We start from the raw sequence: 15,693 nt of genomic DNA, 5'->3' as shown, positions 1-15,693 counted from the left end.
GAAAGAATCTCAGCTGATTGCCAGGTTTCTGACCAGAGCAAGTATAGATGGAGGTGTCATCTCCTGAGATAAGGATTACAAGAACTAGAGGAACAGGAAGAGTTTGATCAGGGTCGGAGAGGGAAACTTACAGTTTAGGGACTGCCATTCTTTTCATGGCTCAGCGGGTAAAGAATCGGCCTGCAATGCAAGAGACACAGGAGACACGGGCTCGATTCCTGGGTTGGGAAGATGCCCTGGAGGAGGAAATGGCAACCCACTCCAGTATTCTTGCCTGAAAAATCCCATGGACAGAGGAGCCTGGCGGGCTCCAGTCCATGGGTCGCAAAAGGTTGGACACGACTGAGCAACTAACACACACATTCCTTTCATAATTTTTATTTCCAGAAGCTTCAGGAATAATGGGAGTAATATACCTTTTCTTCTGATTGACAGGCACTTGGACACCCCACTGTCCATCTCGGAACAACAGAATCACCTTGCAGAATTTCTTCATTAGCCTGCTGGAAGCAGGAGGGCTATGTTCTTGGGACCCTGGCCTTTCTCCCACCTTATGCTCTGGTTCGTGACTCTGGGAAGACAGCGAGGACAACATGGCCTTGCATCTTTCAAGCTCCTGTGGTGTTTGTGGCTCTCGGTCCTTATGTCTCTCCCACTGCAGGTGTGGGCACCACCCTACAAGATAGGGGTGGTTGGCCCTTGGACTTGTGATCCATTGTTCTCAAAAGCCCTGCCTGAGATTGCTGCTCAGTTAGCCACTGAGCGGATCAACAAGGATCCAGCCTTTGACCTGGGTCACTCTCTTGAATATGTGATTTTCAATGAAGACTGCCAGGCTTCCAGGGCTCTCGCCAGTTTCATTTCCCACCACCAGATGGCCTCAGGGTTTATTGGACCTGCCAACCCTGGCTACTGCGAGGCAGCCTCGCTCCTGGGAAACAGCTGGGACAAAGGGATTTTCTCTTGGGCTTGCGTGAATTATGAATTAGACAGTAAAAAGAGCCACCCGACTTTTTCTCGGACCCTCCCTTCTCCCATCCAGGTGCTGCTAACTGTCATGAAATATTTCCAGTGGGCTCACGCTGGAGTCATTTCCTCAGATGAAGACATTTGGGTGCACACAGCCTATCGAGTTGCAAGTGCTCTTCGGAGCCGCGGCCTACCAGTAGGGGTCGTCCTGACCACAGGACAAGACAGCCAAAGCATCCAGAAAGCTCTCCAGCAGATTCGCCAGGCAGATAGAATTCGCAGTGAGTGCTTTCTCGGGGCTTAGCTTTCAATGTGGCTTCAGTGAAAGGTTTCTGACCCTCACAGCCTAGGATAGCACATTACTCCCCAGTTCTTCATGCATTTGCCCTCTTTAAATCACACTCAGGCCCCAAGACTGTCCTGCTTCAACAGAGCCTATTTTATGAACTGAGTCCAAGTACAAAGACCTCTGTGGTTCAAATGCCCTTGGGTGCCAGTGCCTGCTTTCAGCGCCTCAGTGGGGCTGAGAGAGCATCAAAAGCAGCTGTGGCCACACACCATCCATGCTCTTAGGACCTTGGCAGTTTCAGATCAGCCGAGAAGGGGTGTTCTTAGAGCTTTATTTTTGTCCAGTCTAGTCACTGAAGTGAGATTTACCTTTGATTCCCTTCTGGGTACTTTCCCTTATAGGTGCCCAGTGCCCCTGGGTCATCACCTCTAACTTAGAACGTGTCTTCTCTGGACTCCAAAATGCATACCCACCCCTTCTTGCTTTCCAGTCCTTGAAAACAGGGTTTTTCTCTCTCTGCAGCACACAATGAGCTGATATGGAGGGACCTGGCTGATAAAAGAAAGCATATTAAAATGAGAAACCTACCCAAATTGTAACCATTCTCCTTCCAAGAGAAGTTTTCTGTTCAAAGATGATTCTTGCAGAGACCATGGAGCAACTGTGAAGCAGAGGACTGACCCACTGACTGAGGGCGAGTTGGATGCATTTTGGGGAAGGGGAGGATAATTCCTGGTCCTCTTAAATCAGATGAATGTGTTTTACATATACTTACTGCAAGCCCTTGTGACACTGGGTCTTGATTTTTTTTTTATTCTAATTGTTTAATCTCCACCTTACCTTTTTCTGGAAAGTAGCAGCGATTTGTGGGAACACTGCTCATCCTCTATTGCAGTCATTCCATCACTTTAAGACAGATAGCTCAGAAACTACTTGTCAAACTGATTACTTCTAGGATTAGTCCTGGTCCCAGTCATTTCCTTAACATAACAATGCACTTGTTAGAGAATGGTCCAGCTTGGCCTATAACCCAGAAGCTCAGTTTAAGTTTTCAGTGTCTCCAGTATTGGACCTTACTTATGATCATTTTGGGAGGACGAGGGCAAGAATATTTAGTTCCAGGAACTACAGTAGTCTGCTTCTAGCTCCAGTCTACAAGATCCTATAAATGTTAAGCAATCAGTGTGGCTCTGATTACTTCATAATAGAGCCTGATACTTTCAAAGCAGAGCACAAAATTATTTTCAAAGATATAAAACCATTTCCAGGGAGGAGTCATGCCAGAAACAAGCTAACATATTTAATATCATAACTTTATAATACGTTATAAATCTTCATGAAGCCCAGTGTCTCCTGCAAGTTTACATTCCATGAGCATTTCACATCCCACCCATTCTAAATAGTATACTCTTTAAAATGACATTTTGTTCCCTACCATGAAATGTTAAATAAATCCAGGCCCCAAAGCTCTTTGGGTTTTCAGACTGAGAGAAGTTAGGATTGAGTGCTCAGCACCCACAACTCTTTTGAGGCAGGGAGGTAGCAAATACGCTTATTATTGCCCTACTATTAGAGATTCGTTCCCTTAGGTCAATGGTTCTCACTCCGGTTGCACACTGGAAATACCTGGGCATCTGTTCAAAATGAGTGGAGCCAGAGTACCTCCTCTGGATATCCTGATGTTCTGGTGGTTGAGGGCCCAGCAAAGATACTTTAAGTAGCTTCCCAGGTGCTTGCAAAATAAAGCTAGAGTCAAGAACCATTGCTTCAAGTTCATGAAAATGCAAATAAACTTTCCCTACTTTAAGTTACCAGGTATTTTTTCTTAATATGACTTTGTTTAGTCAGATTGTTTTCTGTATAACAGTGTGGATCAGCTCACTAAGGGAATGAAAATTTTAAGATGGGGGTGAGAGAGTAGATGGGGGCAGAATGGAGGTGGGATCCTGGAAACCTAGAGAGGACGGTATGTGGTTATGGAGCAAAGGAAGACCCTGAATAGGGAGAGAAGCAACAGAAAGTGCAATAAGGACTCAGAAAGACAAAGTGAGTGAAGACAAAGCTGTGCTTGCAAGGATTTTACCCTGGGTTTCTGACAAAACATAGGCAGATTCAGATGAGGCATGCTGGGACCTCAGCAACATGAATCAGAATGTGGGTAGGTTGGGAGTGGATGCAGGGAAACTGAGCCGTTGGTTGATCTGTGGTCTGAGTATGACCTCTGGCAGTTCGGTGTGCAGTAGCCAAGAGTGTGTGGTACTCACACTTGGCACAGATAGTTGTTGGTATCTGAGGGCGCCCTGAGTGGTGGGTGGGATATGGTAGAAGGATTTGCAGAAGAGGAGTGAGTTTTAAGGTAAACTTAGTGTCCACTTGATCATTGAGAGTAGTGCACAAGCCAATAGGAGCATGAGAAGCAGGATTCAGAGTATGAATGTAAATTGAGTATTGGGACTTTAGCCACGAAGCCTGAGGTTCAGGGCACATCTCTGGTCCCATCAGAGAATGGGAGATCTGGTGAGAAACTGAGTTGGAAGCTAATGAGTATGGTGGTGATTTAGTCACTAAGTCGTGTCTGACTCTTGTGACCCCATGGACTGTAGCCTGCCAGGTTCCTCTGTCCATGGGATTCTCTAGGCAAGAATACTGGAGTGGGTTGCCATTTTCATCTCCACGGGATCTTCCTGACCCAGGAATTGAACCCGGGTCTCTTGCGTTGCAGGCAGATTCTTTACGGACTGAGCTATGAGGGAAGCCCCAATGAGTATGGATTGGGCCAACAGAACAAGGGAGAACAGTTACAGTACACCAGATTCAGCACATACTAGATCAAATCTCTGTTGACTTAAAAAAAAACACACACACACAATGTGAGAGTTGCGAGTTAAGTTTTATCTGGGGCAATATGAGGACAGCAGCCCGGGAGACAGCACCTCAGATATCTCTGAGAAACTGCTCCAAAGAGGCAGGGGGAAAGGACAATGTATATGTGATTTTGGTGAAGGAGGAGTACATGCAATCAAGCACATATTTTTTTTTTTTTGTAGAAAGCTTCTGTTGGTCTTGGGAAGCCTCTGATAGTCTTAAGAAATAGCCATCACCATGAATGATTTTAGTGCTTTTCTAGATATGAGGAGATACAAGAATTGGGCTCGTAAAGTTAGCTTCCTGAAAATATCAAACTATCTGAGGACCTGTCCTGCCAGTTTCCTGGAGCACAGAGTGCCTCATCTCTGTTCTGCACCCTGAACTCCTTCAAGGGGTGTTGAAGGTCAGCAGCTTGAGGGGCACATGATTCAATCCTTGTAGAGGTAGATGGCAAGCACCCATGACAAGTGCCAATTTGTGGTTGACATTTCTAGCTGATTTTCTAGTGCCTTTTGACTGGGACTAGAAATATGGTAATACTGTATATAGTATTTATACAGTATAGTATAATACTGTAATAGTATTCCTAGCTGTTAACTATCATAACTGAAAAAGCACTAAGGTTTTCGTGGTGACCTCAGCTGAGAAGGACTGAGCAAGGCAGGACCTGGCCTCTTCCTTATTCTGCTGGATATGAAGCTACTTCTTAACACTATGGAGCCCTAAACAAACCTTCAGGGTAGGACCTTTTGGGATGTACAAAATATAGTAGAAAGGGATCCCTTCCTTTGGAGAGGACTGGCAATGTTTGGAAGTGATGGAAATAGTTGGAAGACTGATTTTGTCTGACCTGCTCACAATAACAGTGCCCACAGCCCCACGGGACAGTGGTGGTGGTGGTGGCGGTGAGACATAGTGGTGGGGAAGGGTGTTAGAGAAAGCTAGCTTATTACTGGCTGCCGTGCCACTTATCTTTCACATAAATTTATGTTTCTGGTGCTCACTGGGCTTCTGGGTGGCTCAGTTGTAAAGAATCTGCCTACTAAGGCAGGAGAATTGGGTTCAGTCCCTGGGTTGGGAAGATCCCCTGGAGAAGGAAATGGCAACCCACTCCAGTATTCTTGCCTGGAGAATCCCATGGACAGACGAGCCTGGTGGGCTGCAGTCCATAGGGGCCAGGAGTCAGACACAACTGAGTGACTAAACATGAGCATAAGCATGAGTGCTCACTGGCACCTTACTGGAGTCAGAAGGAATGGCTTTCTTAGAAACTGGTCTAAATTGTGCTTAAATGAAAGCAAGACAATGATAAAATTTAATTGTAAAGATGATCATAACAATAATAATGGTTGTGGGCTTTCGGAAGCGCAAACAGTGGGGGCGTTATTAGAGGCTGCCACTGAGACAATGAAAACTCTACAGTTTACAAGGTATTTGCATATAGATAATGTCATTTAATCCTCTGGGTTATCCAGGAGAAATGTCTTCTAAGTTTTACAACACCTGTGGACCTCACACAACAAGGAGGTAGATACAGACATCACTAAAATCAAAGAATGGGGTAGATGAAAGTCCCAGAGAAGTAGGTATTCCGTTTCTCCCAGATTGTCAGCTCGTTTCCTTTAAGCTTCAGAGGCAATCACCAGTTATCTTTGTTTCCGAAAAAGTCATAAAGGAGAGATATTATTCAAAGACAAAGGCCTCAACTTATGGTCAGGGCTGCTGTGTGTAGTTATGGAAGTTGTGCCCTACACAAGGGGACCTAGCTGAGTGGACATGAGGGCCAAAATTCGTTCACTCTCCACTCCTTAAACCATGAGTCCTGTTGGAGGTTTTGATCCAGTGGCAGGAAAAAGCATCTCTCACAGGCTGAGCACCTGTGGAATTGCAATTACCCAGAAGTTCTTTTGCTAATTCTCACAAAGACTAGCAGGAGGCCCCACTGAAAAGCTCTTTAGAGAACTTTTCAAATGGCTATTTCAATCCCTCCTCCCTTCTCCTCACCTTTTTGCCTATCAATGCTTGGCTGATTGTGAAATCCTTTCAATTTGGGTTTACCAGGCTGTTGAACCATTTGGGGATTCCTTTAAATCCTTCCAAATTGGGAATGCTTAGTTACAATATGATGTTCAGTAACTAGGACACTGTCAGAATGTCCTTCTCTTGTTCTTCCAAAATCAGATACCTTATTACTACCTCATTGTCATGGATCTGGCCAGCCTCTACCATCTGTTGAAGATTCTTGACATACACGCACACACACCAAAAAAAAAAAAAAAAGAAAGAAAAAGACCACCAGTAATAATGACAACAATGATAAAAGCTAATATTTATTGAGTATTTATTATATGTTGGTCATTTTGCAAGGGTTTTATATGGACCATCTCATTCAATTTTTGCAACAGCCCTGTAAAGTAAGGCCAATTACTATTAAATGCACTTTATGGATGAGACTTTGGAGTCTAAGAGAGATTAAATACTTGCCCAATACCACATAACTAGTGAGTGGACGAAGGCTGGTAAAGAATCTGCCTGCAATGCAGAAGACCCAGGTTTGATCCCTGGGTCAGAAAGATCCCCTGAAGAAGGAGCCTGATGGGCTACAGTTCATGGGGTTGCAAAGAGTTGGACAGGACTTAGTGACTAACACTTTCATGGATGAGATTTGGAGGCTGCTGCTACTGCTAAGTCGCTTCAGTCATGTCCGACTCTGTGCGACCTCATAGACAGAAGCCCACCAGGCTCCTCTGTCCCTGGGATTCTCCAGGCAAGAACACTGGAGTGGGTTTCCATTTCCTTCTCCAGTGCATGAAAGTGAAAAGTGAAAGTGAAGTTGCTCAGTGGTGTCCGACTCTTGGCGACCCCATGGACTGCAGCCTACCAGGCTCCTCCGTCCATGGGATTTTCCAGGCAAGAGTACTGGAGTGGGTTGCCATTGCATTCTCCGATTTGGAGGCTAAGAGAGGTTAAATAGTTGTCCAGTATCAGTAACTAGTGAGTAGGAGGGCTAGGCTATGTATTCAGGTTTATCTAAAGTAGTGCCTGTCAAACCTAAGTGTGGGCAGAATCCCCTGGAAGGCTTACATCCCTCTTCCAGAGTTTCTGACTTGGGGGGAGTGGAATAGGGCCCTAGAATTTGCATTTCTAACCAGCTCAAGGTAGTGCTGATGCTGATGGTTCGGGGATCATTCTTTGAGATTCACTGGTTTAACAAAAGACTTAAGCTCTACTGCCTCTTGTGTACTTGAGGAATGCCCCTAAGGCATACTCACTTGAGATCCTGTGTTCCATGGTGTATAATTCAGCCCTTCCATTTTTCTCGCTTAACTTTTGTGCCCACTGATGAAATTCTTTTAAGTGCCTCATAGTGATAAACATTATCCCATTTTTCCTAAAGTAGTAACAATAGTGATTGTATAATACTATGACCAAGAACCTTAGTGTTGATAGGGAATTTGGTATAGTTAAATGTTAATCAATGTGAATGGTGAAAGGACAACTTGCTCTCATGAATGGGTCCACTATCAGTGATGATATAATTATTGAAGACCCAGCCCAAGAGAAAAATCTATAAACATCTAGGCTTCCTGCATTTAAAAGCCCTCGTTTGGGCTTCCTTGGTGGCTCAGTGGTAAAGAATCTGCCTTCCAATGCAGGAGACAAGGGTTTGATGCCTGGGTCAGGAAGATTCCCTGGAGAAGGAAACAGCAACCGACTCCAGTATTCTTGCCTGGAAAATCCAATGGACAGAGGAGCCTGGTGGCCTACAATCCATGGGGTTCAAAAGAGTCAGACACAACTCTTGTGTGTGTCTGAACATACACACACACATACACAAATCTGCATAGCAGTTTAGGAAAAGTTGAAGAAAACATATGTTGCAAGATATGAAGGAATATTAAAGATGTAAGCTGGGCAGTAATGTGAAGGCAGTAAAAGTACATGTAATACCAGTTTTACTGGGTATGAAAAAGCATGATCTAATACAGACAGAATGGCCATTGAATGTAATATGTGTCTGACAGCATGCTAAGCTACTTGAACCAGTTCAACACTGGTGGCAGGTACGTAAGTGGTGGTCTCAGGACTTAAGGCTAAAAATGTGTGTGGCATCCTCAATTGATAGAAATAGCCACACATCATGTACTGTGGTGTTCTAAAAGTATGGTTTTTGAGGGCATCCTGCACTGAATCACACTTTGGGGTGGTGGTTGGGAAACATGCAGATTCTAGTTATGTATCCATTTTATAGAGTGGGTGGGGGAGAGCTGAGAGGAGAATGGTGTGAATCTACCTCTATCAGGCTGTGGCCCCATGGGTATGAATCCTGGGGGAATGTGAGACCTGGGATAAATCACACTGGACACCCCCTTCCCACTCTGGACTGCTATTCTCTCCCATCTCTCTCAATATCCATTAACATGAAATAGATTAAGATGAATGCTAGTGGTAGGAAATGCCACAAAAGGTTAAAATGAAAATCAAGGACAGTAGAATGGAGGGCTTCTGTGGATTGGGAGCAGTGTTGTAGGCTCAGTGTTGTAGGCTGTTCACAGTGTGAATAGGACTTCAAGAACTTCTTCAGCATTAGCTAGTGAAAACATTTTCATCTCACAAGGTGTGAGACTGGGCTCAGGTTCCTCCACCAAGCACTCTATAGCCAGGAATCTGGGAGAAATAAACTTTGCTTTTGGAGAAACAGAGTTCCTGTATCTCAAGGAAATATTAGATAGAGTATTTTAATATAGGAAGAGAAGTAGGAGTTGAGTGACTTGGGAATGAGCTTCTAGAGTTTCATGACATTTCCTGCTGCTGCATTGAAGGGTTTTGAGCATCCTGCCATAGTGGGTACCACAGTATGAAGACATAGCTGTTAGACAACTTGAGTGGGGCTCAGGTGGCTCACAGAAAGTGCTAGTATCATATCCTGGTGAGATGGGATCTCAGGAGGATGTATTTTCTGGTCCTTGTTTAGGCGATAAAGTGGCTTGACAGTTAACAATCAGGATGGAAACTTACAGATTAATATTATTCAATGATTACCTGTCGACCCAGACCTTGCCAAGGATTTAAGGTTTCTGTCTACTAATCCTTTCCTGACAACTTACAGGTAAAATCCCATTTTAATGAATGTCATTTTGAGATAATAAAGCTATTTAGTAAAATAATCATGTAGAACAGATGCATCCATAAATCCTTATTCACGAAGCACACAATCTATTAAATTAAGATGGTGTTGTTTGAATTCAGTATTTATGCTTTCGGTTTTAATCATGTTCAATAGCAAAGTCTTACCTTGCAAAAAATAGAGTATAATATGATCGTTCCCTCTTGAGTCTTCCATTTCATCATCTGTAAAATAATGAGGGAGTAAGAGGAGGTAGATGGTCTCAAAGAGTCTTTCCAGTCATAAAAATTCTGACTCTTTGCCTGAAATGACCTCCGTGTGGGCCAATGAAAGGAAAATTAAAAGTAGAGGTTCAGGTTGAGGGTAAGGTGTTGAGCATAGTTAATGGCACAAGCATTAAAGACAGGCATGTTAGTATCTACCTGCCCAGCAAATATCCCTTTGAATTGTTCCTCCATACTAATGATCTGAAATGCCCATGTCTCACATCTCAAGGAACCCACAAAAGATACCCAGTTCATAACTTCTCCTTCTGAAATTTTCAGATATTCATTGTATACTTGGTGCATAATTACATACCAGGATACAGAAATAAATAAAATACAGTTGTTTTTTTTTTTTTTTTGCTTCAGGGAACTCATGGTTTCATAGTAGAGGCTGACATAATAAATAAGGGCAATACATCTTGTAAGTGCCATGATAGACGTCAGTTCAGTGTACAGTGGGGATCTAAACCAGTGTCATAACTTGGTACCCTGGAAAAAAAAAGTATGGCAGATAGAGACTTGTCTGCAGGAAGCTTATTGGGTGATTGCTTTCAAGGACAATGTCTGTGAAGGAGAGACAGCAGTAGGGTTGGAAAGAGAGAAATTAAACTGTCATGCAGCCACAACAAAGGTCCCAGCCAGTCCCAGTAGGAACTCTGGAGCTGGGATGGCCTTTCAGAATTGTCCAGAATTAAGGAGTGTTGGCCGTTATACCTCCATATTGACCAGTCACTGGGCACAGGCTGATGCAGAGAAAGGCATGCAGTGTTGTTGACTTAAAAAAGACAGTCACAACCTGAAAGTAGAGAGTTATTTTATTTGGTGGGAATGTTTAGGACTCCGAGCCTGGGAGACAGCATCTCAGTAGCTCTGACAAAACTGCTCAGAGGAGTTTGCGGGAGGGGAAGTCAGGCTATATACAAGTTTACAAGGGGAGCAGGCAGTCTGATCAAGAAAGATCAGGTATCCAGTGAAGGAATTTAGCGTTCTGTGTGGGAAGATGCAAGCCTCTGGGCTCGCTGAATTCACTCCTTTCATATGCACCACAGCCTTCTGGGCAATCCTGTTTCCTTGTTCACCTTGCTTCTTGCATTCCCCCAGCTCCTCAGCAATCACGGTGGGGGCGTCAGCATCCGGTGGATTGCAGTTTTGGGAACCCTCACTCACATTTGGAGGCCAGAAATCATCGATGGCTGTGACATTTCTTGCTGATTAATATGGCAGGAGATATTTTCATTTCACAGTGTGCTAATAATTGTTTAACAGCCAGTTTATGGGGGAGGAGGGAAAAGATCTGATTTGTAGCATTTGCTGATTCCCATGGTTTTGTAATGCCCACCATGGCCAATTTCAAGCTACCAACATGACATTAGCTCAGAAAATCCCTGAAAATATAACCATTGGCTCTTGTGAACCAGCATGAGCCAGCTCCAGTACACTACTGAGGGGATAGAATTTTGGGAAAGGTGGTTCTCCTCACCTGAGGCCAGTTCCCAGAGAGGTATCAGTTATTATCTCCAAACATTCCCAAAAGCTAGGAGAAAGAATGTTTCATTACTGAAGGTTGCATCTGGCTGGCACACCACAGCACCTGGTACATTAAAATATTTGTTGTATTTTAACCAACACGAAGCACTTAGTTTTATATGTTTTCCATTCAGTGAAGTAATTTTAATATTCCTTTCCCAGGTGGCGCTAGTAGTAAAGAACCCGCCTGCCAGTGCAGGTAGACATAACAGACCTCCGTTCAATCCCTGGGTCGGGAAGATCCCCTGGAGGAGGACATGGCAACCCACTCCAGTATTCTTGCCTGGAGAATCCCATGGACGGAGGAGCCTGGCGGGCTCCGTCCATAGGGTCACAAAGAGTCAGACACGACTGAAGCAACTTAGCTCAGCACGCATGCACAAATTAATTAAATGAATATTATCTCTCTTGGGTAACCTTGGTCTCATCAACTAATCTGTCTTTGTAGAAGAAAGATGCCAATACTAACCTACTTGCCAGAGATACTGTTGGAAGAACTGGCCAGGTACCCGAAGCACCTGACAAAACTCAGTTTTCCCCTTCAGTGGACATGTGACTGTACTAACTTGACCACAGTGAGTCGTATTTAATGGTATAGCCGAATTTAGGGAGCTCCGGACCTTTGGTCCTATTTTTTCTTCTAAATCCAATCATTGCCTTGTCAGACCTCCTGTTCACTCAATTTCCCCATTATACAATGTGTGATTATGAATCAGGGAGGTTGAATTCCTTGTGTGGCTCATGAACTAGCTCCCGAGATATCCCTAGAGTAGTCAACGGAAAGTTTGTGCATCAGAATATACGTACAACCTCTCAGGATAATAATATTGAAGGAGCTAAAGGTCATTTGAAAATTCAAGTTATGGTGTGTGTGTGGGTGCGTGTGTGTGTTTGGTGTTTAAATCAACTTCGTAACTTACTAGGTATGCCTTAAAAAATGAAGGATACTAGCTCTGCCTCAAAGAAGAAATTTTCTGGGGTATTTAACAACTGCAAAGAAGGTTTTTGAAAATAGAGGAAGCAATATATAAATGCCCAACATCAGTCATTGAACGTAGTTTAAGCATACTCAGTTCCTGAGATTAAAGTTTCCATGTAAGCATGTATAATTAATATTTACCAATGGCAGTAGGGTCTTTGCCTTTCTTCGAGGAGCTCAGAATACTTGCCAGGCATTATCTAATTAAACCACTCAATGTACCTGTGAAATGCATTGGAATCTACATTTTAAAGATGTGGGTGCTGAAGCACAAGTGGACTTAAACTAAACTCATTTAGCATGCCAAGGGCGAAATTGGATATAAGACTTTCAGTCTCATTATCTAGCTGCCATTCTTCAACCGTGGCCAATCCACTCTATTCTAGCATAGCCTTGCCAAACAACATAGTTTCATAAGTCTAGGAAGAATTGGAGTGAATGCAGAGTAATTCCCATTATAAGGAAGTGGGATTTTCAAAAATTGAACAGATCACCTGTAATATTATTATAGCAGAGTATGAGTTAGTGCCATTCATTTTCTATAATGGCCTTGGTAAGTGTGGGAACACTTGGTCAACATCTGTTAGAATGTATGTTTGTAGGAGGTAGGCAATAAAAAGCAACAGTGGCTATGGGAAAATCTCCCATCTTCTTCTAGGTGTCTTATTCTTAGGTATACTAATAGTCCATTTATTGAGGAATTCCCTGGTGGCTCAGCCACTAAAGAATCTGCTTGCAATCAGGAGACTCCGTTTCAATCCTTGGGTTGGGAAGATCCCCTGGAGAAGGGAATGGCTACCCACTCCAGTATTCTTGCCTGGAGAATTCCTGTGGACAGAGGAGCCTGGTTGGCTACAATCCATGGGATCGCAAAGAGTTGGACATGACCCAGAGACTAACACACACAAACACCATTTATTGAGCACTGTGTGTTAAACCCATTATATGGATTCCTCCTTCAGTCATCACTACCATCCCCTGAAGTAAATATTTAGGCAGAGAGAGGTTAAGTAACTTACCTAAGGGTGGGCATACAGCTAGTAAGTGGTGACATTAGGATATAAACCTAGGTCTTCTAACTCCAAAGCCTTTCATTATGCTACCTCCCACTTGGTATCTTTGTTCTTATTCCCATCTAGTGTTAGACACTGCAGCCTGTAGACATATCTGATTTTTCCCTATTGCCTAATCAGAGTCCCTGAAAATACCTCAGCCTCAGCTCAAGGTTTCAACATCTTGCTCATCTTGAAGACATAAGATAGATATCATTTACAAATTGGTTATAGTACATTTATTTGTTTCTCCCAATCTGTAGTGTTTAGTTCTGTATCTTACTAACATATTGCTGCCATAACCTCCCTGCTTTGTTGATTTCAGTAATCATCATGTGTATGCATTCGACTTTGATTGGGGGAGAGACTCAGACGCATCTCTTGGAATGGGCTCATGATCTGCAAATGACTGATGGCACCTATGTCTTTGTTCCCTATGACACCCTGCTCTACAGTTTACCTTATAAGCATACCCCCTACCAGGTTCTAAGGAACAACGCAAAACTCCGGGAAGCCTATGATGCTGTGTTGACCATCACAGTAGAGTCCCAAGAAAAGACCTTCTATCAAGCCTTTGCGGAGGCAGCAGCTAGAGGTGAAGTTCCTGAGAAGCTGCAGTCAGATCAAGTAAGTGCAGATTCACAAATTAATCATGATCAGAAAAACTCAAAAATCAGGAAGGTAAATATTTTTCCTATCAAGTGCTTCTATTCTTGAGGAAACTCAGTCAATAACAGGCAACTGCACACCAGTTAACAACATCTTTTGTTTGCAAAAAAACTTTTGTAAAACAAAGACACATTATTGGAGTTTTTATTTTTATTTTTTTTATCTTCAAGCTACCCACAATGACAGCATACAACCATGAAAAAGAAACAAAATGTGTTTAGGGACACAAAACTTTAATATATACTATGCTAAAATACATATTATATATATTTGTATGTGAATATATATATATACACACACATACATATAAGTGCTGTTCAAAGGAGCCTAGTAAAAATGAATCCTATTTCTGACCCAAGTTCTGATCAATTCAACAATAAGAGCTGGTATGTAAGAAGATACTGGCTTTATTATTGATAAAGCTGGTATTGGGGAATACAGCTTCTATGTGCATTTGAGTTTCCCACTATTGAATCTGAAGATTGATCAGCCTTCTCCATCTAGTAACCAGCATTACCAGACCCCTATATTCCTGCCCCATGAGGGCATGCCTTTCATTTAAATGTGTAACCTAGAAGAGCATAGTGGAGTATGTACTGCCTATAGGGAGCTCACTCCTAAGAGAAAGAAGTTAGGATGGCCTGGGATACACATGTTTAATTCTCTTTCCAAATGGACCAAAGTCACTCCTCCTTTGTGGGAAGGAATGAGTAAGGTGGTGAAGAAGTTAGGTGTATTTTTTTGCTAGTAGGGCTGTCTATATATGAAAGGAATCTTTGGGAATGGGGAAGAATTCCTCCCTAATAATATATAAGAAATAATATATATGTGTAGATGAGTATATGTATAAACATATTACAGATTCAAATCACAGCCAGAGGGACTAGTGGAAGATAAAATAGTGGAGACGGGAAGAAAGCAGAGAAATGAATGGACAAAAACAAAATGAATCAAAAAATGGACAAAAGACAAAAACAGAGGGAGAAATAAAAAGAAGACAAGGAATATGAGAGGAAGATGGGGAGGCCAAAGATAGTTACATGAGAAAAAATACAGAGGGAATTTTTGTTTGTAGGTTAGAGGTCAGACATAGAAGGCACTCATTTTTAGAAGTATTTAGAGTGGCACATAAATAAGTTGAAAAGTTCTAGCATTTGCTAGCATATTGTATTAGTTATAATGCTCTGGCTGTAACTAACAGGGAGCTCAACACAAAATAACCCAAGTAATTTTTTTTTTCAAAACTGGAAGATATGGGGACTTTAGGGTCAGTTAATTCAGCTGTTCAATGACATTATCAGTGAACCAGGTTATTTTCACTTTTTCACTTTACAACCATAGCATGCTGGCTTGCCCTCATAATCTGCTTACTCTCCTGGTCCCAAGACGACTGCTACAGTTCCGGACAGCACATCCAAGTGGAACTGTCTACAACACTGTGAGAAATGTCCCTTTCTTGTGTCTGTTTTTAAAAGTGAGGAAATCTTGTCAAGAATCTCTTCAAGCAGACTTCTCCCCACACTTTCCTGATCAGTCATGTCCCATACTCATGCTAAATTAAATAATTTAGAAAGAAGAATGAGACCATTGTGACTGACCCTATGGTTGCTGGAAAAGTATGCACAATTAAAATTGTGATTCCATTAGCAAGGAAGAAGGCTGTCCTGTAGGCAATTGATTGTGCCTAACACATTCTCCATGATCTTCTCTTTTGTGTATATTATTTATTCCTTTATTCTGTGCATTGCCTTTCTATCTGAATAAATGATTCAGGTCAACCTTAGATTTTCTTATCTCTTTCTGTCTTGAGTATTGATAGCAAAGATTTTGCTGATTCTTGTTCTAATAAAAAAAGTAACTAGCATAGATATTAACAGTTTTGGATTTGAACTTTATTGCCACTGATATGTTTATAATAAATATTATTTTTTAGAAGACACACATAT

At 42.5% G+C, this 15,693-nt stretch overlaps 1 protein-coding gene across 1 annotated transcript in view; it reads left to right on the top strand.

Moving 5' to 3' along the window:
- The first annotated feature begins 520 nt into the window (after positions 1 to 520).
- GUCY2F (guanylate cyclase 2F, retinal) overlaps positions 521 to 15,693 on the top strand; it is a 94,104-nt gene continuing 78,931 nt past the window's right edge. Inside the window, exons 1-2 of the mRNA XM_040265062.1 lie at positions 521 to 1,250; positions 13,404 to 13,705. Of these exons, the coding sequence (XP_040120996.1) occupies positions 521 to 1,250; positions 13,404 to 13,705 (1,032 nt within the window). The remainder of the gene's footprint in view (positions 1,251 to 13,403; positions 13,706 to 15,693) is intronic.

The sequence above is a fragment of the Oryx dammah genome, unplaced genomic scaffold, assembly GCF_014754425.2.
Source record: "Oryx dammah isolate SB20612 unplaced genomic scaffold, SCBI_Odam_1.1 HiC_scaffold_23, whole genome shotgun sequence".
Taxonomy (NCBI): Eukaryota; Metazoa; Chordata; class Mammalia; order Artiodactyla; family Bovidae; genus Oryx; species Oryx dammah.
The sequence above is the reverse complement of the archived record's forward strand: the minus strand, read 5'-3'. Positions and strand labels throughout refer to the sequence as shown.